General features: G+C 46.9%; 1 protein-coding gene across 1 annotated transcript in view; it reads left to right on the top strand.

Annotated features, from left to right (window-relative positions):
* CD151 (CD151 molecule (Raph blood group)) overlaps positions 1 to 25068 on the top strand; it is a 42910-nt gene that overhangs the window by 6606 nt on the left and 11236 nt on the right. The window contains exons 2-4 of the mRNA XM_044269452.1: positions 12850 to 12940; positions 14833 to 15024; positions 19802 to 19876. Coding sequence (XP_044125387.1) covers positions 12857 to 12940; positions 14833 to 15024; positions 19802 to 19876 — 351 coding nt within the window. The 5' untranslated portion in view covers positions 12850 to 12856. The remainder of the gene's footprint in view (positions 1 to 12849; positions 12941 to 14832; positions 15025 to 19801; positions 19877 to 25068) is intronic.

Below are 25068 nucleotides of genomic sequence, written 5' to 3'. Positions count from 1 at the left end.
GCTCGCTTCCTTCTATGCCCGCAGTTCACACGGCTCCGTCTTCCATTCAGGGACTTTCAAGTGGGCAAAGGAACTGCCAGGGAATATGGGACCGGATGGAGAGCGCGACAAAGACGGTGGACTCCGAGGTACCCGCTGGTTTTATGGTGCTTAGAAAATATAAAGACACTTCCAATTGCATTCCTAATGGATACCCGAGCAGTTTCCCCCTTATCAGGGGCGTGACCGTGACTTCATGGGGAAGGTGATATGCATGCAGATATCTGCAGGAAATGTGAATCACTCGGAGAAATGAATCATGGCCGGCAGGACGTCGCTCGTGGAAAACTTTTCCTTTTCCACTCATTGCTGCAATCTCCACAAGAAAATATCAAACGCCTCTCGCCCTCACCGTGGAGTATTGTGTCAAAATCCACCCGAAAACTGTGCGTGCACTCCGCCTCCCTTTCTACTAGCAAAAAGAACTTGCGTGGAACTTCTGGAGGCTCGGCATCAGATTTCTGCCCTGGCTTCTCTAATCGGAGGCTCGGCTGTCTGAACAAGCCCCTATTCTTTGTATAATAAGTCATATAATGTTCCAGGTACATTACCTCCAGAACTAAGGCTACTTTCACACTCTCTCTTTTTGGCTTTCAGTTTTGTAAGATCCATTCAGGGCTCTCAGAAGCGGTCCAAAACGGTTCAGTTTTGCCCTAATGCATTCTGAAAGGAAAAGGATCCGCTCAGAATGCATCAGTTCCGTCTCCATTCCGCTCTGGAGGCGGACGCTGCTTGCAAAATTTTGGTGTCCGTCTGATGAAACTGAGCTAAATGGATCCTGGCACATAATGTAAGTCAATGGGGACGGATCCGTTTTCACTGACACAATCTGGCACAATAGAAAACGGATCCGTCCCCCATTGACTTTCAATGGTGTTCATGACTGATCAGTCTTGGCTATGTTACAGATAATACAAACGGATCCGTTCTGAATGGATGCATGCGATTGTATTATCGGTGTGGATCCATCTGTAGAGATCCATGACGGATCCGCACCAAATGCGAGTGTGAAAGTAGCCTAACTGCCCTGCTTCATAAATGCACTAAAAAGGGTATTACTTAGGCATTACTGGTATATGCTCCAAGTATCTTCTAGATGCAGGTCCTCCTCTGCTGTTTCTTTGACTCTCGTGGAAAACCCTCTCCATTCAATCTCTGCCTGCATGTGACGTGCAGCGGCCTCCTCCAGGAGGGACAGTGCTCAGGGACCCCTGTTCTAGACATAGGTGTGGGACCTGCATCTAACATTTATGGCCCCATGTTAAAGGTGGGAAAAGCCCTTTAATTACCTACAACCTGTTCTAAAAATTAGGGTTCACCTTACATGTTGAAGTCAATTCAGGCTTTTACAGTCGAACTGCATAATCCCATGTTATTTCTATTTATTCCCCAGCGCTCTACAAAATTCCATCCAATCAGTCCTATTCACATGTAGCACAGAATGTAACTCCTGATCTTGGACACTCAGACCCTTGTGATAATACAGTTCTCAGTATACTTGCATTCGGATTCCCCGCCACAGCATTTTATACTATTGCATGCTGACTTGTCACTTGAAGCGGTAATTCGGTTATGGCCTGCTGCAGTGATGTGCTTCAGCAGGCCCTGACTGAGCTCCGCTCGCACATTGCGTCGTCCCAGGGAACCTGACCAGCGGGAAAAGGGTGGATGTCTAATTTTGTTCTCTGCATCTAAGGGCTCATGTGCACAACCGTTGGCTGTTTTGCGGTCCGCAAAACACAGATGCTGGCTGTGTACATAGCGCATTTTACAGAACGGCCGGCCCATAGTAGAGCAGTCCTATCCTTGTCTGCAGGATGTGCAGATACGAACAGCACACCGCGTGCTGTCCGCATCTTTTGCAGCTCTATTGAAGTGAATGGGTCTGCAGCTGACTTGCAAAAAATGCGGATCCAAGCCACGGTTGTGTGCATGAGCCCTAAAGCTTGGTTAACATTGCATTAATAGCTTTAATTTAGGGTATACGCATGCACCACTGCAACCAATGACTGGTCTCAGCAGTGATGTGTCCCTAACAGCCGGTTCAGACCTGAGCATTTTACAGCGCGTTCCTACGCGCTGTAAAACGCTCAACAGGCAAGAACCAATGATTCCCTATGGGAATGGTTCTCACCTGAGCGTTTTACAACGCTGTAAAACGCCTGACGCCCCAAGAAGTACAGGAGCTTCTTTGGGGCGTCTTGTCGCGCGTTCCCGTACATAGACTTCAGCGACAATGGGCGTTCGCTTGTCTCTGTATGTACGGGCGTTTGCAATCGCGCTTACAGAGCGCACGTTTAGTACGCTCAGGTCTGAACCCAGCCTAAGCGTCATGTCAGCTACTACACTCCGTTTTTGGGTTTACCGTACCATGTGTCATGATAGAGATATATATTATATGTGACGCTTGGGGACACATCACTGCTGAGGCCAGTCATTGGCTGCAGCTGCGCCCATACCCTTCATCCATGTTGGTAGTTTACATGTGACAGCAGTGTACCCACAGAGATGAAGCTGAGGTAAGTATGCTTCCATTCACAGTTCCACCATGGTGGTATGTTAAAAAAAACATGTCTGTTGGACAACCCTTTTAAATTCCAAGTTTCGCTTTTTGCAAGAGGTGGGAGGAGTCCTGTTGCAAATTGTTGACGTCCTGCAAAATATGTCCCGCGAGGATGTACCCATTGAATTCTGATTGGTCTGTGCAGGTTTTACCAGTATGACTGTAGGAACGCATTTCTGCCGGTCTGTGATTGTCTGCAAACCTTTTCCTCCTCCTTGCTACCCGGATAGGAGTAGGTGGTGGCGCACAGTTATGTGTGACAGGGCAGTGCCCTATACCTGCATGTGTTTCCCTGGAATAAGGAAGGCGGCTGCGCTGGCAAGCCTGTGCCTGCTCCTCACGGGCGCTCTGGGTCTGCCTGCTCAACACACAAAGGCACATTGTGCGCTTTTTAAGTATATTCTCAGCATTTCACAACTTCTCTCCCTCATTTTTTTTTTTTCCTGTGGGCACCCGCCCAGTGCTGCCAGCTCTCTGCAGCTGCCCTCCGTTCTCTTCCTTAGGTTTTGCTATCTCATTGCCCTTTCCTGTCGCCTCCCTCCCTTGTTTTCCGGGTTTATTTTTCGTAGTTTTTCTTCACTTTCTCACCCCTACCAAAGTAAATATCCCCACTCCTCTGTCTGTGTACTCAGCGCTGTGCATATTGGCCGACAGCCAGGAAAGCAATTAAATCTAACGTACAGCTTTTTCTCCAAAATTAGGAAAATGTGCACATTTCAGTCCATGGTCAACCTGGGAGGACAGATGACTCTTTTGCAATTTTCAACAACTAGATGCTATAGTTTACCATTGTTTTAAGTTTTTTGTATGCAGTGTCCCTCTAATTCGATCCTCGCGTCTGAACTGGAGAGGCGTCATAATGGTTCAGTTGCAGAGACAGTTGTACGACCCCCGTAGAGTATCATGCATGGGTCCTAATCTAGTCCGTCTCCTTCATGCATTGCTTTGAGGATCATTTCTTTTATGCTTCTTTATAGGTAATTTAAAGCATATCCTCCTGACCAATAATGAAAACATCCCAGTATATGGTCCACCATGCAGACTTCTCCTGACTGCTTTACAGACTTCTCTCAACTCCTAATTGTGAAAGAGGAGTGTTCCCCACATTGAAAAATTTAACGAAGGGGTTACTTGGTGCTTGAACCCCCGGGGTTGGACCTTGCTACTCCACCTCCAGCCACATTGGCAATCTCTGTTCACATGGTAAAGCCTAAAATGTATGGGTTCCCCGGGAAGTCACATGACTGACATAATGATGGTGGTAAGAGGTTGCATTTAGGAAAGTGCTGCAATTTTGGGGGCTGCGATACCTTTTCAATGTGGTGTCTTCTGTATGTTAGGTTCAGGGTTCTTGGAGTTATGGACATGGGTTCCAAGGGTCAGTTTGAGGCTCGGCTGGACTCTTCAAGCTGCTCATACATTCTAGGCGCCCTGTTCACACTGACGTCACAGCCTGGTTTTGAAACCCTAATAGACCCACTGAAATCCGCAGGTGTTCGCAGGGAAAATCCATGCGGACAATCTGCATCAATTAGTGCGGATTTTACTAAGTGAATGGAGAAAATCCGGTCAGGAAAAATAAAATAAATTGACATGCTGTGGATTTTAGAATCTGCACCGTAGATCAAAATCCGCACTGAAAAAGAAAACGCATTGTGTGCATGAGAATTTCAAATGTGCATGACCTGCGGTGCTGTGACCTTACTGTGTGAAAGGCCCAGGAAGGGCTGTAGTGCAGCATCACCTCTTATGCACTGGAAGTGTCTTGTTCATAGATCTGTAAACCGCTTTGGATTTGATGCAACAAACGGCACATATCTGGTGCCGACACACCTTCAGTAGCTGGCAGCTACCATACACATGCATGCTCGGTTCTGCCAAGTATTCATAGGGCAGAAAGCCACCGCTGGACACCTCTGACGGTGACTTACCGCCTGGAAAACAAAAGGATGTGGTGTAAAAATTCAAGGCTTCTGGTCCTTCTCTTGCCTGACAGCCTTTGTTGGGGAGAGTTGGAAGCCCCCCATGCACATCAGACCACCCTGTCATGTGCATGGCGGTCTTTATAGTCACCTATGATGGGATATTACTAAATCCTATTATCCCATCTGTGTTCCTCGAAATATTGGTTTATTGCCGAAAAAGGTCCAAACAAGATTCCTATGCGGTGCTTTCGGCTATCGTTGTGTGGAGGAGAGGACATGACTGACGAGAAGCGAGCAGCGCTGCTAAAGGGCGTATGTCGGTGAGGTCCTCTTATATTCACACACATCTGGTTAGTCCAGAGATGCAGTTTTGCTTCCCCCTGTCTTACTGTATCTGTAAAGTGATGCCAGGACTGACCCGATACTTTCCTGTGGGAGCAGTTTTGGCGTTAGCTATGACGCCAGACAATCTCCCTGCACCAAACCGAAACGCGCTGCCCGAATGCTGCATCGGGGCAGGTAAATGTCATGAGTTGTAAGGTAAAAACTGGCCTGACACAACCTGTATGCCCTATGTGAGCCCAGCCTTGTATTTCATGGTGTGCTGATTCATAAAACACTTCCCAAGGCCAGTGTCTACTACTGTAATAATTCTGGGCCGTGCCTTTAGGTTCTCAAGTGTCAGAGTGTTGGGCGAGCAGCCAGGAGCCTAGATATTATCTGCAGGAGGGTGACTGGGCCGAAATGTGTGGAAGAGAAGAACCCGTCTCATCCAGGGTCAGAATAGACGGGAAACCAAATGCCACAAATCAGAAATGATAGAAATACGTAGATTTATTTAGTAATGGAGATAAGCAGCTGGCTATCACTTCCAACAGCAGCTTCTCGGATTGAGCATGTTCAACTCCAACATGCCTGATCCTTGCTGTCTCTGACACCAAAGGACTGTTCCCAAATGCATTAAAGGTGCGGTGCCATGAGGACAGTCCCTGTCTGTCTGCCCAATGAGGCCGTGTTCACACAGCATTTTATTAATGCAGATTTTGGCACATGACAGAATCAGCAATTTTCCCGTGGTGATGAGCTGATTCTCATTGCGACTTCCATGTTAAAGGGTTGTCAGTGGTGAGAGGACCCCTTTAATAACAGCACGTCTCTTATCCTGCATTACTTGGGTTATTAGAATAGAGACAAGATGTTATTCCTGGGCCCAGTTTCCATCCTTTCATTAATATGATGCACAATTTCTGAATTTACTGGGTACACTTTTTGAAGAGGCGCATGTAGCAGACACCCAGCTTTCCCAAAAATAAGGGGGTAAATCTGAGAGATCAAGTCTGGGCTTTTTTTTCTCGTTGGATGCATTGGGGGACACAGCACCATAGGTATATGCCCGGCTGACACTAGAAAAGTGTTGGCTCCACCCAGATGGGCTATACCCTCTGCTCAGACACTAAGCTAATCAGCTTTAGCCTAGTGTCCGTAGGAGACATGACCTGCGCTTTTTTTTTTTTTTTTTTTTTTCCACTCAGTTTTTTTTGTTCTGCTGCAGGATGGAGCTCCATTGTGGATATCCACTTTAGTTGCACCACCTGCGGGTGCATACTCCTGGCCGCTCCATTAATTGAGGCCCCGACTTTTGCCTAGCCCAGGTCGCATCCTTCTCGCCCCCCTCCCCTCGCTTCCTGGGCTTTTTTCTTGGCCCCTCCGCACTTCTCTCGGCTCCCGCGAGGTCGTCGCATATTATACGTGTGCCCGCTGTAATAAAAAGTTGCCTTGCGGTCAGCCTGAGCCCGTTTGTCCGCAGTGCCTTGCCCCCAGACCATCTCAGGACGCCCTGACCACCCCTTATGTGTCGGTTCCTCCTGAATGGGCTTCCTTCCTGTCCCAAGCCATAGGAAACATGGCTCGACTCTCCCAATCAATGCTTGAGTCACTGGACTGCTTGCCTGCCAAAATTGCAGCCGCCTCTGCTCCTCCCAGGGACTCCTCCGGACAGGGCACGCTCATGTTCTGACACCAGTTCCCGCAAAAGACCTCGGGTTGTCACAACCATGTCCCACTTCTCCTCTGCATCCTCGGGTCATTCCCAGGACAAGTCAGATTTCACACTAGCGTTCGGCTGTCCGCTCGTGAGCTCCGTTTGAAGGAGCTCACGAGCGGACCCGAACGCCTCCGTCCAGCCCTGATGCAGTCTGAATGGAGCGGATCCGCTCAGACTGCATCAGTCTGGCGGTGTTCAGCCTCCGCACGGACAGACGGACAGGTGAACGCTGCTTGCAGCGTTCAGCTGTCCGCCTGGCCGTGCGGAGGCGAGCGGATCCGTTCAGACTTACAATGTAAGTCAATGGGAACGGATCCGCTTGAAGATGTCACCATATGGCTCAATCTTCAAGCGGATCCGTCCCCTATTGACTTTACATTGAAAGTCTGAACGGATCCGCTCAGGCTACTTGCGCACTTAGAATTTTTTCTAAGTTATTAATGCAGACGGATCCGTACTGAACGGAGCCTCCGTCTGCATTAATATGATCGGATCCGTTCAGAACGGATCCGATCGAACGCTAGTGTGAAAGTAGCCTCAGAGGCTGGCGACGAATCCTCCTTTGCCGCACCTTCCACTGCCTCGGGGGCGACTCTAACTCTGATTCTGGATCAGAGCAGAGCAATGCCCTGCCTGCAGCCATGCAGAATCTCATCAGGGCAGTTAGGGACGCTCTCCATGTGCAGGAAGACCCCCTCCTCCTTGGCTCAGGAATGCATATCATTCCACCGTTCCAGGCACCCCGCTTTGGTTTTCCCTAACCATGCAGATCTGACTCGCTCTTGGCCAAGGAGTGGCGTCACCCGGATAGGCGTCTTCAGCCCGCCAAGGGTTTGGACGTCCTCGTTCCCTTTTCCGAGGAGTACATTACAATGTGGACTGTCCCTCCACAGGTAGATCCACAAGTGGCCCGACTTGCTAAGGCCACCACCCTTCCTTTGGCCGACGTGGCGTCCTTTTCTGATCCATTGGACAAGAAGATAGACCCTTGTCCAAGTCTGTATTCGTTGCAGCAGGTTCCGCTATCCGCTCTGCCTTTGCTGTGTCTTGGGTGGCTAAGGCCTGTATAGTCTGGTTCAAACAGCTTGTTCGGTCCTTACCTGCGGATTCTGCTCAGGGGGAGCTCCATCTCCTTGCCTCTCATCTTCTCCTCCAGGTACCTTTTGTGATGCTTCCCTAGAATTGGCACGCTGCTCTGGTAGGGCGGCTACTAACTCGGTGGCCATCCGCCGCGCAGTTTGGCTTCGGGCCTGGGCTGCGGATGCCGCTTCCAAAAAGGCCCTCCTATCTTGCTTATTCCTGGGTGGTAGGCTTTTCGGGAAACGTTTGGAGGAGCTTATATTTGAGGCCACGGGTGGGAAAAGTTTCCCTCCTACCCCAGAACCGTTGCCGTCGCCCTATGCCTTCATCGTGGTCTCAGCATTTTCACTCCTTTCGGGACTCTTCCTCCCGTCAGGACAAAAAGACTGCTCCTCCTTTCTTCAACGCCAAGCCCTCCTGGCACGCCCGCCCTAAGCCTTCCAAACCCCAGTCTTCAAAGCCATTTTCTGCCTGACTGGTTTCACCCGCTCGAGCTGCCCCCTAGAGTGGGGGGGTTGTTTGCTCTTTTTCAGGATCAATGGAGCGCAACCGTGGACAACGCCAGGGTTCTGGAGGTAGTTTCCTCTGGATACAAAATACAATTCTCTGCCCTTCCCACGGGTCAGTTCTTCCAGTCATTGCCGCCCAGGTCCCCCAACTGGACGCCCGCATTTTTTTTTCAGGCCATTCATTCCCTTCACGTGCACGGGGTGATTGTTCCTGTTCTGACCTCGGAATGTTTTCAGGGGTTTTACTTGAACCTCTTCAGTTCCCAAGAAGGACGGTGCTCTTTGCCCCCATTTTGTATCTGAAGGCGCTCAATTATTTAGTCCAAGGCAATTTCTTATGCCAAATTCCACACTCGAGCCCTTCAGGTCTCAATTCTTGCCAGGTGGAACAAGTCCTCATCAGGTCTCAATCGCCCGATCAGTTTGTCCCCTCAGGTCCGCCGGGACTTGTGCTGGTGGCTGAACCTGCTAACCGTCTCTTTCGGCAGATCCTTCCTTCTCCTCCGTTGGCAGATGATCTCCACACATTCCAGCCTGACTGGTTGGGGGGCAGTCTTCAGGTCTCTCTCGGCCCAGGGTCAGTGGTCGATGCGGGAGAGGTCCCTACAGATCAATATCCTGGAACTTGGGGCCATTTACCTAGTTCTGTCCTGTTGGACTCGCCTCCTCCGCGGTCATCGCCTGGTATTTTTATGCTCCTACTGCTTTCGGACCAACTGGTTAGCTTAGTGTCTAAGCAGAGGGTATAGCCTATCTCGGTGGAGCGAACACTTTTCTTTTCTAGTGTCAGCCTCCTAGTGGCAGCTGGGCATATACCCATGGTGCTGTGTCCCCCAATGCATCCAACGAGAAAAGGATTTTACGGTAAGTACAAAAATCCATTTTTTCCAGGGTAATGCTTTTTGGAAAGTACAGAATCTGACATTTGGCCCCCAGAAGATAGGATTGCATGAAGATATTCCATGGCTGTGTGCTCGCCCCCGGTCTATTTTCTGCTTTTTGTTACTACTGCCAGCACACGAGGTGCCGCTTTAAGGTTCCTATTTTTGTCCTTTCCTTATGACCGAGTTATTTTGTGACACACAAGCAAATATATCCGGTACAGAAAGAAAAATGTCCGTCCCATCAGCCAGTTATCTCTGTCCACAGGTCACACAGCATGGCACCCACGTACCCATAGCAAACCAGTCACAGAACTAGTCCTGATGCAACAGTGGATTGTGTTTGACCCTGCATTGGCGGGCATGTGCAGATCTGTAAAGATGATCAATTAGCCAGGGACTGTTCCCCTTCTCCCTCTAGCACTTGCTGACTGTTTCCACATCAGCTAGAACACTATTGTAACTGGTGCAGTTTTAATTGCTGCCATAGAATAACTAGTATTATTGACTGTTCTGGGCATGGAGTGTCGGACCATTTGTGGTTTATACATGAAGCATGACACATGTACATCGAGGTCTGCCCATGTATAGACTACAATAGATGCAATTGAACCATGCCCAAAATGTGCTTCTCATGCATCAGTCGTCTGCAACTGGGCCCCCCCGCTGGGAGGGCCAGTCGTCTGCAACTGGGCCCCCCCGCTGGGTGGGCCAATCCCCAGCACATTGCCACCTTACATTATAATTTTAGAAGGATTCATGGGTACGTCTATGTAAGGGTGGCTTTTTTTTTTTTCCCCTCCATTGTATGTAAGCACAATGCCAGGTTTGTTCTCCCACTTTCTGAACTGGCAGGACTGAATAGGGGTGGCATTGTTGCACCCTCCACAATTCTCCGTCTGTATGCCGGTCTCGGTGTTGACGTTGCCTCTCCTTTTCCTTGTCCGCACACAAGAGCGAGACAACAGGCTTTGTTCTCCAGAAATGTCCACACTCGCCAGGAACGCACGATTCCCCGGGAGATATTGAATGTCAGAAATGAGAGGGGGGGGGGGGGGGGGGGGGGGCGGCACCGTGGATTGTGTGACGGCATGTACCCATTGTAGAGCCAGATTCCCCAGTGCAACCCGCAAAATGATACCCTAGGCCTTGTGTATAGGATACAGAGCAGTCCGCTTGTAGACCAGGCAAGACACCGCAGTGACAGTGGCCTTCGTATTGGATCACTGGTGGGCAATATGAGCAGCAGCGTGGCAGCTGTGTGTCCTCCACCAACAATGCATGTACTCGCCATGCAGATTCAGTGCATACAGTAGTCCACTGGATTATACACGTGTTGGCGTGGGACCCATGTGAAGTTCCTTGCATACTCTTCTTGCTTATACATGTATCAGGGTTTAGTTTGATGTAATTATATTCTACCCATCAGACATCATATAATGCATGACAATCTCGCCTTATCAAAGCTAGAACCAGCCCTGTACCTCACATGGATCCAGAGATCTTCCCAGCCTGGCAGCTCAGGGAGTGTGTCCTTTCTGCCGCAGCTCTCTCCCTGTAACTGTCACAGCTTCACAGAACATGTGGCTGTGGAAGATTTAACTGAGCGTGTGCGACCACCTCAGTGAGACGGACAAAAAAAGAAAACAGCAGCAGGTGGCGCTATACAGATACATTTTACTGAAGAACTCTGCAGCTATACTAAATCTTTAAAGGGCTTCTACCACTGGAAATACTGTTATGTAGCTGACTGACATGAGCGATGCGCTAATGTCGGCACTACATAACAGTACATTTTTTACCTTTTTTCTCCCTGCAGCCATTTTGGTAAAAAAATTCACTTTTATTATATGCTAATGAGCCTCTAGGTGCTATGTGGGTGTAAAATCAGCACCTAGAGGCTCCGTCCACTCACCCTTTATCCCGCCCAGGTCCCCTGTTCTGCCCGCCCCGCTCCTCTTGATTAATGCCACGGTCCACCGCATTGTTGACGAAATCCCGCGCCTGCGCCGTTCACTTCTGTGTTCGACGCAGTGAGTGAAGGCCGCTCTCCTGATGCCGGCTTCCTCACTGTGACGTAGTCAGCGCAGGCGCAGTGAGGAATCCGGCACCAGGAGAGCGGCCTTCACTCACTGTGCCTGCGCCGAATACAGAAGTGAAAGGCGCAGGCGCGGGATTTCGTCTGCGATGCTGCGAACCGTGACATCAGTCAAGAGGAGCGGGCCGGGCAGAACAGGGGACCTGGGCAGGATAAAGGGTGAGTGGACGGAGCCTCTAGGTGCTGATTTTACGCCCACATAGCACCTAGAGGCTCATTGGCATATTATAAAAGTGCTTTTTTTTTTACCAAAACTGCTGCAGGGAGAAAGGTAAAGAACATACTGTTATATAGTGCTGACATTAGCGCATCGCTCATGTCAGTCAGCGACATAACGGTATTTCTGGTGGTAGAAACCCTTTAAAAAGTATTCAGAATCCAAGTGCAGGTTTGAAAACTGTAGAATATTCTTTGTGACACAACGTTGTTTCCTCTGTTTTATTACATTGGGTTTTTTCCTGCATCACAATCAGATTAGGAATATAAATGCGTTATTCTGTGGGAGAGGCGGCCACGTGCTGTCTCGTCTTGTGTTCTCAATGCCTTATTGTAGCAGGCGGATCAGGACAGCTGGGGGTGACTCACGGGGACGCAGTGATTCATGGGGGGGGGGGAGACGTGTGTGGTTATGCTTTAAAAATGTGTTAATCCCTGTGATGTAGGAGTATGCACAGCTCTGTACATGCCGCTGACCTGTCCGGATCACAATAACTGTAATTTCTCTGATATTGTCTCCGGACCAGTCCCCCTACTCATGCACACAACCATGCCGTGTTTTGCGGTCCGCAAATTACAGATCCGCAAAACACGGATGCCGGCCGCATGCGTTCCGCAATTTGCAAAACGGAATGATAGAAATGCCTATTCTTGTCTGAAAAACGGACAAGAATAGGACATGTTCTATTTATTTGCAGGGCCACAGAACGGAGTAATGGACATGGACAGCACACTGAGCGCTGTCCGCATATTTTGCGGCCCCATTGAAGTGAATCGGTCCACATCCGAGCCGCATTTTGATGCAGACCCAAGAAACGGTCGTGTGCATGAGCCCTAGTACTGTATACCTGAGATCTGAATAACTGCAGTAACCAGCTCTGTCCTCTACACAATGGATGGCGCTGTGTAATTCCTGACGATAGGCCTTCTCTTGTAAGAACCTGGCCAACCCTCTTAAACCGTACACATTTATTGTAAGTCAAGCCTGCCGATTTCAGGAGGACCATGCAACCATCTAATGTTTATGGCAGAGAGAGAGACGGATTGGGCAGATGGATTTTAAACCTGTCCAGTGCTTTAGTTCTAAGAGAGTTCACCCGCTACCAGCAGCCCTCCCCTTTCAGAACACATCCACCTTCTGCCCAGGATGCAGGTGTATAGCGGGGTCAGGAGAAGTGGTCGTGTGTGTATAAAATATATATATATATATATATATATATATATATATATATATATATATATATATATATATAATAAAAAAAAAAAAAAAAATTATATGTTTTGTGGGAGCAGCTGCCCACCTAATGTATATGGTGGGGGGGGGGGGGGGGTGCTTTTGGAGAGCTATTGGCCAGACAGTGGTTCAGCGGACAGATGTCTGAAGTGTATGGCCGGCTTTAGAGAATCGGAATGCTTGTGTGGGCATGGTGAAGGGCACAGCGATCAATGAATTTCAAGGCTGCAGCATTTCTTATTGTCAATTGTGTCTTTCAGAGTCACCATGGGCGAGTACAATGAGAAGAAAGAGACCTGTGGGACAATATGTCTGAAGTACCTGCTCTTCACTTTTAATTTCTTTTTCTGGGTAAGTGACTGCACTTCTTACCACCATATTGCTGAAGCATCAGCTACATGGCGACATTCATCACCCCCAATGACATCATTGCTTCTACAGAACAGATTTAAAGAAATTGCGCCGATATCTTCATATGTGACGTCTTGCCCCCACGTTCAGTACGTTCTCTTCACTTACTGCACAGTTCTCTTGTTCTGCCGACTGCATTAGACACTAGCATGTTTGTGGTGCCGCTACTACAGTGATTGGCTGCAGCGGTCACGTGAATAGGAGCAAAACATCATCACTTCCAGTCTGGCGGGGCTGGAGATATGGCGCTGGAATGGTGGAAAATAAATACGCCATAAACCTAGAGAAGAAAGGTAGAAGATGCGCCAAAGTCATCACAGTGCAGTACGCAGTGGGATAGATTTGGCGTATCTTGACGTTAGACACTTTTATGTATGCCACCTCTTGGTCGGTTTACTTTAAACAAGTATTTTGTGCCAAAATTGTGGAACACACCATTAATAAATTTGGAGTGTTTTAGGACTCCACTTAGTGGCGCCCCCTTTTCTAGACAGTACTGAAAAGTATCTAAAACGAAGGCAGTCAATAGACAAAGGATAGGTCATCGATTTCAGATCGCTGTATGGGGAGACATGTGCACTGCTGTCCGCTGCTGTATGTCTATGGAACAGCAGCAGCAGACAGGAAGAGAGAAGGGAGACACTGCGTGTGCCGCCTCCTCATACAGCTGATCGGTGTGGGTGTCGGACATCGGCCGATCTGATATTAATGACCTATCCTGAGGATAGCTCATCAATAGAAAAAGCCCAGAGAACCTCCCTGTTTTGTGCCTCAATGACCAAGCAATTTCTTTTCATTGTCACCTTCCAAAAGCTATAACTTTTTTTTTTTTTTTTTTTTTTGTGGGACAAGTTGTAGTTTTTACCATTTTCGCCGTTTTGGGATATACATAACTAAATTTTATTGACTGCAATACTGCCTCTGAGTTTTAATTCTGCAAAATTTATAACAAACATGATAACTTTTATTCTCTGAGTCAGTGCGATTACCACGATACCAAATACAAATTCTTTTTGCGGAGCTGTGCCAGAGCTTGCTTTTTGCGTGATTGGTATTATTTTGGGGTACACTTTTTTTTTTTTTGGTGGCAAATAAGCAAAAAGCAGCAATTCTGCCAATTTTATAAAAAATTTTATGACATTCACCGTACGAGATAAATTACATGATAATTGTGTAGTATGGGTCGTTACGGATGTGACAATCCCAAGTATGTGGACGAGAATTTAATTTCGCTATTTTTTTTACATTCTTTTTAACCATTTCATAGTCCCCACAAGGGAGTCTGCTACCTTTTGTAACCGCTTACATACCACGCCATGTAGGGGGTTAAACAGCACGGACTGGCGCTCCTACTGGTTAGAGTCGAAGCGGGGCTGTCATGGGAGACCCATGCGGCTCTTAGGCTGAGCCGCTGTAGAAAGGCGGTGGCCTAGCCTAAGGCCCCTTAGTGAACTCTGTATTAGTGATTACTAAGGGGTTAAGTTTGCTATGGCTAAATTCACACATCGGGGATTTGACTATGGCAAACCCAATGTGTATTTTACCAGAGGATACACGGCAGAATTCTATGGCGGACATTTCTGCCATGGATGTGCTGCGGATCCACACTAGGATTAGCGCCATTTTTTAGTTAAGCCACGCCCATTACACTTGCATACTTACGGATTGCAGAAACTCTGTACACTTGCACAGAAGTGGATTGAGTGCAGAATTGGATTCAGAATCTGCTTCAATAAAAACTGTGTTGAATCCTTGAAGTGTGAACTTAGCCTGACGGTAAGTTTCATTATCTGCTTCTCAATGTCCCTCCATTTTTATCTTTTTCTCTCCAGCTGGCAGGCCTTGCCGTCATGGCCGTAGGAGTATGGACATTGGTCCAGAAAAGTGACTACATCAGCCTCCTGCCATCCAGCATGTTCGCCGCCACTGCATACATCCTCGTCATTGCCGGCGCTGTGGTCATGGTCACTGGTTTCCTTGGATGCTGTGCAACCTTCAAGGAAAGAAAAGGTCTCCTCAAAGTGGTGAGTGCTCACACCAGCCCGATACCGGGTGTTTTAATCTTGTAAAAGGACCTCTGCATGCCCGGGAGCCATTATAATTGTAATGTTCGCTCAAAGGAGCTCTAGTGGAGTGGCTTCTCAAACAGCTGATCAGCGCGGTTCCTGGGTGTCGGACCCCCACCGATCAGATACTGATGACCTATCCTGAGGATATGTCGTTAGTATTAAAGTCTTGGAAAACCCTTTAAAGTTTTTGAGATTTAGTTCCACCTGACAAGGCGGGATATACTGTATGATAAACCTATGTGGGCTGTCTGTAATATCATCTCGGTGGTTGACCAGATCTCACATGGATGGGAGTATCTGCCCCGAGATGGAAAGAACGTAATTGGCACCATCTTTCGGCATGTGCTGAAGGTAGACATACATGTGGGGGAAGCCTAACCGAGCTCCAACCGATCTACCTGCATGGGGCGCAGTTATATGAAGAGGTGCAGAAGTGTGAGGGTTATAGAGCAGGAGGAGCTGAGCAGATGGATGTATAGTTTCTGGGAAGATAACCTGTATTTTAATCATTTAAAGAGGTTTTCCAGGAGTGAAGAATTGATGACTTGTCAATCAATATTAGACTGTTGGGGGTCCAGCCCCCTGCACCCCACCAATCCACTGTCCGAATGTCTCTAATAAGGACCTGCCGGTTTTAGTAAATCCTAAAATTCCCTATGCAATAACAATAAGGCTACTTTCACACTAGCGTTCGGGCGGATCCGTTCTGAACGGATCCGCTCATAATAATGCAGACGGAGGCTCCGTTCAGAACGGATCCGTCTGCATTATATTAGCAAAAAAAAGCTAAGTGTGAAAATAGCCTGGGACGGATCCGTCCAGACTTTCAATGTAAAGTCAATGGGGGACGGATCCGCTTGAAGATTGAGCCACATTGTGGCATCTTCAAACGGATCCGTCCCCATTGACTTACATTGAAAGTCTGGACGGATCCGCACGCCTCCGAACGGCCAGGCGGACACCCGAACGCTGCAAGCAGCGTTCAGCTGTCCGCCTGTCCGTGCGGAGGCGAGCGGAGCGGAGGCTGAACGCCGCCAGACTGATGCAGTCTGAGCGGATCCGCCTCCATTCAGACTGCATCAGGGCTGGACGGCTGCGTTCGGGTCCGCTCGTGAGCTCCTTCAAACGGAGCTCACGAACGGAAACCCGAACGCTAGTGTGAAAGTAGCCTAATTGTGCAGCATCTTTTCTTATAACTATATGTTGTGCCATTCCTCTGTTATTCCTATTAGGAGTTTATGAATAAAGGTCCAGCTGAGTGTTAGCAGTTGGGGGGTGTCCCTGCACAGCTAGACTATGCACAGACACCACCCCAACTGGTAAAACCCAATTTGCCCTTTATTCATAAACTTATAGCAGGAATAATAGAGGAATGTCGCACCAAAGAGTCATAAGGATAAATGCTCCACACTTGTCATTTCATGTGGAATACACTTATTTACTAAACGTCAGGAGAGGTGACAGGTCCTCTTTAAATCTCTGCTCTTTCTAGGCCTAGAAATCCAGTGGGCAGTCCTTTCAGCTCCTGACAATTATCTCGGAGAAGGTTGTCAGCCACTGAGTAGCCATAGAATATTTTACTCCTAAGCTTAGTTGAAAAAAAAAAAAAAAAGATATAAATGATTAAAATACATTTCCCCCCAAAAATACTGTATTGTCTGCATTATAAGACAGTCCCCCCTCCAAAAGTGGCAGTGCTTCTTATAGGGCAAATAATCGTGAGCTCTTTCCTTATGAAGGTGCCCTAGTATACAGGAGGTGCAGGGAGCAGTGAGAGAAGCTCTTCTAGCGCTGGCTGTGCTCACCACTCCCTGGTCTTCCTCCGAGCGCCGCAATGTCCTGACTGTACAGCATCATGACGTGGTGCACGCACTATGACCTGACGTTGTACACAGTCAAATCTTAGTGCAGCGTGGCCCAGGGAGCGGTGACTGCAGGAGAGACCGCTGGACCTGCAGATTAGTGGCACTGTCTGTAGCAAGAGAGGTAAGCGAAAGGGGATCTCCGGGAATTAAGAAAAGGAAAATACTTAAATATTACTTTATTATAAATATATTCCCAAATACCTTTTATTAGTGATAATGGCTTGTTTTTTCTAGGGAGCAATCATCAGGGGAAATAAAATGGCCACCATCCTATTGGCACACACAAAACCTGTCCTAATCACACAGCAGGACAAGTTACTTCTCAAAACTGAAGTATAGAGTTGTCTCATCCTCCTCTCTGCTCTGCTTTTAAGGGATTATGATCCTAAATACAATTGATAAGATCTTTAGCTGAATCTTTAGGAATGCAGTTTATGAGGAGACGAGAAGTACAGAGATGATGGACATGACAGACTGTGGTAATGGAGACTGCATACAAGTGCTGCTGCTCATTACCACATTCCCACCCTCCTCTGTGCTTCATGTCTCATCATGAACTCCATTCCTACAGAGATTAAGATGAAGATCTAATCGTCTGTATTCAGGATCATAATCACTGACGAGCAGAGAAGAGGATGAGGCAGCTCTTTAGTTCAGTGTTGTGAAGTAACTTGTCATCCTGTGTGATTAGGACAGGTTTTGTGTGAACTAATAGAACGGCGGCCATTTTTATTTCTGCTAATTGCTCCCCAGACAAAACGAGCCATTATAACTTGTTTTTCATTTTCTTAATTCTTGAAGAACCCCTTTTAATGTATTTATTTTATCTCTGATGGGGGTCTGTTCTGAGGATGAGAGATATATATATATATATATATATATATATATTTTTTTCTTATTTTCCTCCTCTAAAATCTAGATGCATCTTATAGAGCGAAAAATATGGTATATATCCATCTTTTCAGCTCCCCCACATCTGTATTATGCTGCCTGCAGATTACACTGCATTTTTTATGATGGCATCTTCTTTTTAAGGATAGGGTATTATTTAAAAGGCAACTTCGTAACTTGTTTTCTTAGATCTGGACCCTTCCGGTTTAGCTGCAGGGTTGATTATCGCTCACATAGACGATGACTGTCCTAAGCATTTGTCAGCAGGCTGCATATTTCATGTTGTGGTGAATCAGTTTGTGGTTGGAAGGGAAACTGAACTGAATTTTATCTTGTGGTGGTATTTTCATATTACTGTTGGCGCTAATTAAGAAATTCCCCATCTGTATGTATAGTGTGTACATGTCAGACCTATATGATAAGACTACACTGTATGACTGCACATGAAACTATGATCATTATCCCCTCTTTAGCCCAAAATCAGTGTATGTATTGTATTAACTAGGATAGCGTACACGCCAGTTGTAGTGAAACATGCTCCTTTCCCTTCTGTGGGAGTTCAGAAAACAGCCAAGCAAGTGTGCCTGATGGGAGATGTAGTTTCACACTCCCTGGCGGCCTTAAGGTTGCTGACCCCTGCTGTAGAGTATTGGTGTGGAGCAGCGGCAGCATTCGTTAAGGTGTATAGAAGTGTGAGTGTGTTTGCACAGCCATTCTGTGTCCGGATCAGGTTTGTGTCATGCCAGTGTAATGCCAGGAATGTTAGCAGTGTGCGTCTGCCTCCGCTCTCTCCTCCCCATGCACAGCGATGAGTGTCTCTCTCTCTTCTGGATGCTACATGTTAGCTCGCTGCACTGCCACCTAGTGGTAGTAATCGGCAAAATGTGGATCAGCATTCCATTTTACTCCCCAGCATTCTTTACTATATTTTGGAAAGAGCATGCAGCGTCCAGACCTCCACCATGTGTGTCACTGCGTCCTCCTTACTGTGAGGCCTTGTCCACGTTTCTGTTTTTCACTGACGTGTACTGTCCGCATTTTATGGGGACGGCACATGTACCCATTGATTTTAAATGTGTCTGTTTAGATGTTGTATTTTTTTTTTTACTGACCCGTGGGTCAGTAAAAAAAAAAATCATGGCGACATGCACTACTTTGATCTGTGATGCGGACCAAGCACGCCCATTGAAGTCTATGGGTCCGTAAAAATCAGCATCAGTGTTGCATTCGTTTTTCTCTAGGAGATTATTTGGAGATTAATTTTCAGCTGAGCAATGTCAGTGAATTACAGATGACACATGGACCAACCACGGATCCTTCACTGACATCTTTACGGATAATACGCGGACGCTTTTTTTTTCCTCACGGACGTGATGCTGACATGGAAATGTGAAGGAGGCAATACTCAGTGTGCCTCATGTGCTGCCACCTTATCACTGGCTTGTTTCAGGGCAGCCATGTCTGGTGTAAATTAGGTCATCTTAAAGGGTTCTCCAACACTTGGAATCCATTTTCATATGGCAACGATGGTGCAAAAAATATATACTCCCCCGTCACAGACGCTCTGTTTCCACCGCCGAGCTCCCTTCTACACTTTGAGCTCCTTCTGCGTGGCAGTGATGGCGGTCTTGTGCTGTGTCCGCACACATTACTGCTGAGGCCGTTTGGCAGCGGTGACATGTCTGGCCATATGGTCTCAGAGAACCCCCTTTAAGTCTACAGGCTGTCTTTATGATTTCTCAGTTCTCCTGTAACAAAGACCTCCGACTACCACATTCTGAGCAGCGCTGCACACTAGCATTGTGTCAGTGACCATTTTTATTTATGAACTTGGACTGATTTGTGACGGTTTTGTATATTGTGTGATTTTTCTGTAGGTGTTGAGCCTGTAGTTATATAATATCCAGCACTATAGGCCGGGATCTAAACCACTATAAGATCTAGTAGTAATATATATGTATTCTTCTTCTTTCTAGTATTTTATCCTGTTACTCTGCATCTTCATCTTGGAGATTCTGGCAGGTATCTTGGCCTATATATACTACCAGCAGGTAAGTGCACCCTTGTCATAACCCAATTTTTATTTATTTTTTTAAATTCAAGTGCTTTCCTGCTGATAAAAACCTATTAGGGCATATGGAGGTAATGGAGAGAGATCCACTGATTACTGTCACCCTCCATTAGGACAGAGCACCACTGCAAAAGTGTCCATTTATTTATTTATTTTTTAAAGTGTCATCTGTGCATTAATATCAGTGGGCGCTGTGTAATGCTGGACATTCCCAGCAGTGGTTCTGTATCCCAGTCAGATCACGTTGCATGGGAAGGGGATTCCCATCAGCGGACTTGATCTTTAGTTATTTACTATACATAAGCCGGCATCCGCCTCTTGGCTCGCTACCCAAAACCATGCCTCTCAATATGTCAGTATGTGCCCCCTCTTCTTCCTATCTGTCTTGTCAGTGCTGCCCGCTGGCAGCTCTGCTCACGTATCTTAATTATCTGTGCTTCTCAGTTAGGCTTCGTTCACATCTCCATTCTGAGGTCCAGCAGGTTGGTCTGGCACCGAGCATCCTGCCGAATCTTGTGGATTGGGCATTACCGGATCCTTCACTTCATGGCTGGATCCCCATTGACTGCATTGAGCTCCGGTGGTGATCTGGGCGATTTCAGGACAAGAAACTGTCGCGTGGAACTGTTTTTTGTCCACCTGACATCCGGCATTTGCACTTGGTCCGGCAGACGGATCTTCGAAGTGGAGATGTGAACAAGCCCTTAGGCTACTTTCACACTAGCGTTCGGGCGGATCCGTTCTGAACGGATCCGCTCATAATAATGCAGACGGAGGCTCCGTTCAGAACGGATCCGTCTGCATTATATTAGCAAAAAAAAGCTAAGTGTGAAAATAGCCTGGGACGGATCCGTCCAGACTTTCAATGTAAAGTCAATGGGGGACGGATCCGCTTGAAGATTGAGCCACATTGTGGCATCTTCAAACGGATCCGTCCCCATTGACTTACATTGAAAGTCTGGACGGATCCGCACGGATCCGCACGCCTCCGAACGGCCAGGCGGACACCCGAACGCTGCAAGCAGCGTTCAGCTGTCCGCCTGTCCGTGCGGAGGCGAGCGGAGCGGAGGCTGAACGCCGCCAGACTGATGCAGTCTGAGCGGATCCGCCTCCATTCAGACTGCATCAGGGCTGGACGGCTGCGTTCGGGTCCGCTCGTGAGCTCCTTCAAACGGAGCTCACGAACGGAAACCCGAACGCTAGTGTGAAAGTAGCCTAACTGAGCACAGCGGGGAGAGATGATGGACCTGACGGTGTGCACCATGTCCCTGTGTACCCACTGTCAGCACTGAGCACCGGAAGCCCCGCTCTCCTCTCATGCCAGGCAAATGAAGAACCGGGCTTCTGGTGCTCAGCGCTGACAGGAGGTATACATGGGACTATATGTTGGAGGGGCTGAAGGTAGGGGCTGCATAAATACCCACCTCTTAGGCCATGTTCACACCACTATTTGATTTCTGTTCTTCTGCTCCAATGAGCAGAACAACAAAAATAACGGAAGTTCTGGATCGCACACATAATAACCCCAATGAAGCTGAAGAAACTCCATTAAAAGGGGTATTCCGGTTATCATAAATATAACTTATGTTTAAAACTAATTTATCATCAATAATTACCTAATATAATGTAAATTTCACATATTTACAGTTCAGTAGTTACTAAAGTAGTTTTCTTCCTCTGCTACCCTCTGTGTCTCTAGCTGTTACGCTGGGTTTACACCTGAGCGTTCGCGATGGCGCGCTCTGTATGCGCGATTGTACCGGCGTTTGCAATCGCGCATACAGAGACAAGCGAACGCCCATTGTCGCGCGTTCCTTAAAGTCTATGTATGGGAACGCGTGACAAGACGCCCCAAAGAAGCTCATGTACTTCTTGGGGGGTCTGGCAGCGAGATCGTATGCGCTGTAAAACGCCCAGGTGAGAACCATTCCTATAGGGAATCATTGGTTTCTCCATGTTGAGCGTTTTACAGCGCGTAGGAACGCGCTGTAAAAACGCTCAGGTGTGAACCCAGCATTAGTGTGCTGCTGATTACTGAGTAGAGGGGGCGTGACCGGACTGTATATCAGGCAGCCAATCAGTGAACAGCAACACTCACAGCAGGAAAGCTAGGGATTGTGGGGATTTTAGTCTTTGTAGTTTTGTGAGGGAAGATCAGGCGCCATGATACTCAGTGTGTTGCAGACTCGCACAGGAGCTAGACAAATGGACTGCAAGGTAAAGTGAAACTCTGGTTATGGGTTCTGGTTATAGGTATGGGTTCTGGTTATAGGTATAGGTATGGGTTCTGGTTATAGGTATAGGTCTGGGTTCTGGTTATAGGTATAGGTCTGGGTTCTGGTTATAGGTATAGGTATGGGTTCTGGTTATAGGTATGGGTTCTGGTTATAGGTATGGGTTCTGGTTATAGGTATGGGTTCTGGTTATAGGTATAGGTATGGGTTCTGGTTATAGGTATAGGTATGGGTTCTGGTTATAGGTATAGGTATGGGTTCTGGTTATAGGTATAGGTATGGGTTCTGGTTATAGGTATAGGTATGGGTTCTGGTTATAGGTATAGGTATGGGTTCTGGTTATAGGTATAGGTATGGGTTCTGGTTATAGGTATAGGTATGGGTTCTGGTTATAGGTATAGGTATGGGTTCTGGTATAGGTATGGGTTCTGGTTATAGGTATAGGTATGGGTTCTGGTTATAGGTATAGGTATGGGTTCTGGTTATAGGTATAGGTATGGGTTCTGGTTATAGGTATAGGTATGGGTTCTGGTTATAGGTATAGGTATGGGTTCTGGTTATAGGTATAGGTATGGGTTCTGGTTATAGGTATAGGTATGGGTTCTGGTTATAGGTATAGGTATGGGTTCTGGTTATAGGTATAGGTATGGGTTCTGGTTATAGGTATAGGTATGGGTTCTGGTTATAGGTATAGGTATGGGTTCTGGTTATAGGTATAGGTATGGGTTCTGGTTATAGGTATGGGTTCTGGTTAGTGATGAGCGAACTTCTGTTTTAAGTTCGGCGTCTAAAGTTCGGCTTCCGGTTAGCGGAGAATCCCGATATGGTTCCCGATATGGATTCCGACTTCCGTTGTGGTCCCTGGTAGCGGAATCAATAATGGCCGATTATTGATTCCGCTACCACGGACCACAACGGAAGTCGGAATCCATATCGGGATTCTCCGCTAACCGGAAGCCGGACTTTAGACGCCGAACTTAAAACAGAAGTTCGCTCATCACTAGTTCTGGTTATAGGTATAGGTATGGGTTCTGGTTATGGGTATGGGATCTGGGTATAGGTATAGGTATGGGCTCTGGTTATAGGTATAGGTATGGGTTCTGGTTGGGTCACAACTTGCAGCCTTAAAGCAGTTTTTCAAAACTTTAAGTTACTTTACCGGAATACCCCTTTAACTATAACAGGATCCGTTCAGATCTTGTCTTTTTTACAGCACAAAAAAGTCCTGCATGCAAGGCTTTTCTTCCCGGTATTTTTGACAGAATGTGTGATAGAGACCCCGAACAAAGCCTCCAACGCAGATGTGAACTAGCGCTTAACGTTATGTAAGCCTCCGTATTATTTTTTTGAATTAGAGCTCATGCACAAGACTGTATTTTCTTTCTATATTAGTTCCGTTTTAGTTTTTTGCAGACAGTATGTGGAACCATTAATTTTAATGGGTCCGCAAAAAAAACTGAAGTTACTCTGTGTGCATTCCGTTTTGGTATGTCCGTATTTCCGTTCTGCTAAAAACTAGAACATGTCCTATTATTGTCCGCATTATGGACAAGGATCGGACTGTTCTATTAGGGGCCAGCTGTTCCCTTCCGCAAAATACAGAATGCACACGGATGTCGTCAGTTTTTTGCGGACTGCAAAATACATACGGTTGTGTACATGAGGCCTTACTGTGACTTTCATGCTCCTCCTTGGCTAAAAATACTCCTCAAAAATGCACAAGTGAAACAAGTCCTGAACTTTCCTGAGGGAACACGTTTTAAAATATTAGTAAAAGCCGACACAGCGCCCTCTGATGGGGAAATGGGGAAAAATTCTTTATAATAATGTTTTTATTTCCTTTTAACTATTAATGCAGCTTTCCCAGAAGATACATAGATTTGTACGCGTTCTAGGAGGTACTTTAAGGCTCCCTGCACACGTTCAGGATTCATGTGCGGAAGAAGCCGCACTGAAATTCGCAGGTGTTCGCAAGCAAATCTGTGCGGTTAATCCGCATCAATTGGTGCGGATTTTACTAAGTGAATGAAAAAAATCCGGTCAGGAAAAAATAAAATAAATTGACATGCTGTTTTATTTTAAAATCCGTGCGGAAAAAATCTGCATAGTGTGTATTGAGAATTTAAACTTCTCATAGAATACAATGTACATGACCTACGGTGCGGATTTTCCGCACGCAATCCTGATCGTGTGCATTTAGCCTAAGGGGTATTCCTGTCATTTGATGTCTCCTGTCCACAGGATTTGGGATAACTACAGAGATCCCTCAAGATACAATGGCCTCAGGATACAATATTTTCAACATACAATGGTCTTCTCCGACCCTTCGTATGTTGAAACAATACTCAACATACAATGTCTCAGACTCAGATCCAACCAGTCAAGGCCACTTCTTTGGTAAAATTAGCTGTAGTAGTTGCTAGTTTATGTAAGGACTTATCTTCTCTGTCTTAGGGTAGTTTCACACTAGCGTTAAAGTTTCCGGTATTGAGTTCTGTCTAAGGGCTCAATACCGGGAAAAAAATGCTTCAGTTTTTATCCTAATGCATTCTGAATGGAGAGCAATCTGTTCAGTCTGCATGCAGTATGTCTTCAGTTCAGTCACTCTTACGGTATTTGGCCGGAGAAAATACCGCAGGCCAAAATTCCGTAACACTTGCCGGAATGCCAGACCCGGCATTATTTTCCATTGAAATGTATTAATGCTGGATCCGGTACCAAGTGTTCTGGAAAAACGGATCCGGTTTTCCGGTCTGCGTAGGCACAGACCCTTAAAAATGTGAAAAAAATAAATACCGGATCCGTTTTTCCGGATGACACCGGCGAACTGATCCGGTATTTCAATGCGTTTGTCAAACTGATCCGGAAACAAATTGTATCAGTTTGCACATGGATTTGCGGATCCGGCAGGCAGTTCCGGCAAAAGAACTGCCGGCCG

This window comes from Bufo gargarizans, chromosome 10 (genome assembly GCF_014858855.1).
Source record: "Bufo gargarizans isolate SCDJY-AF-19 chromosome 10, ASM1485885v1, whole genome shotgun sequence".
NCBI lineage: Eukaryota > Metazoa > Chordata > Amphibia > Anura > Bufonidae > Bufo > Bufo gargarizans.
This window is presented reverse-complemented; position numbering and strand designations above follow the sequence as displayed.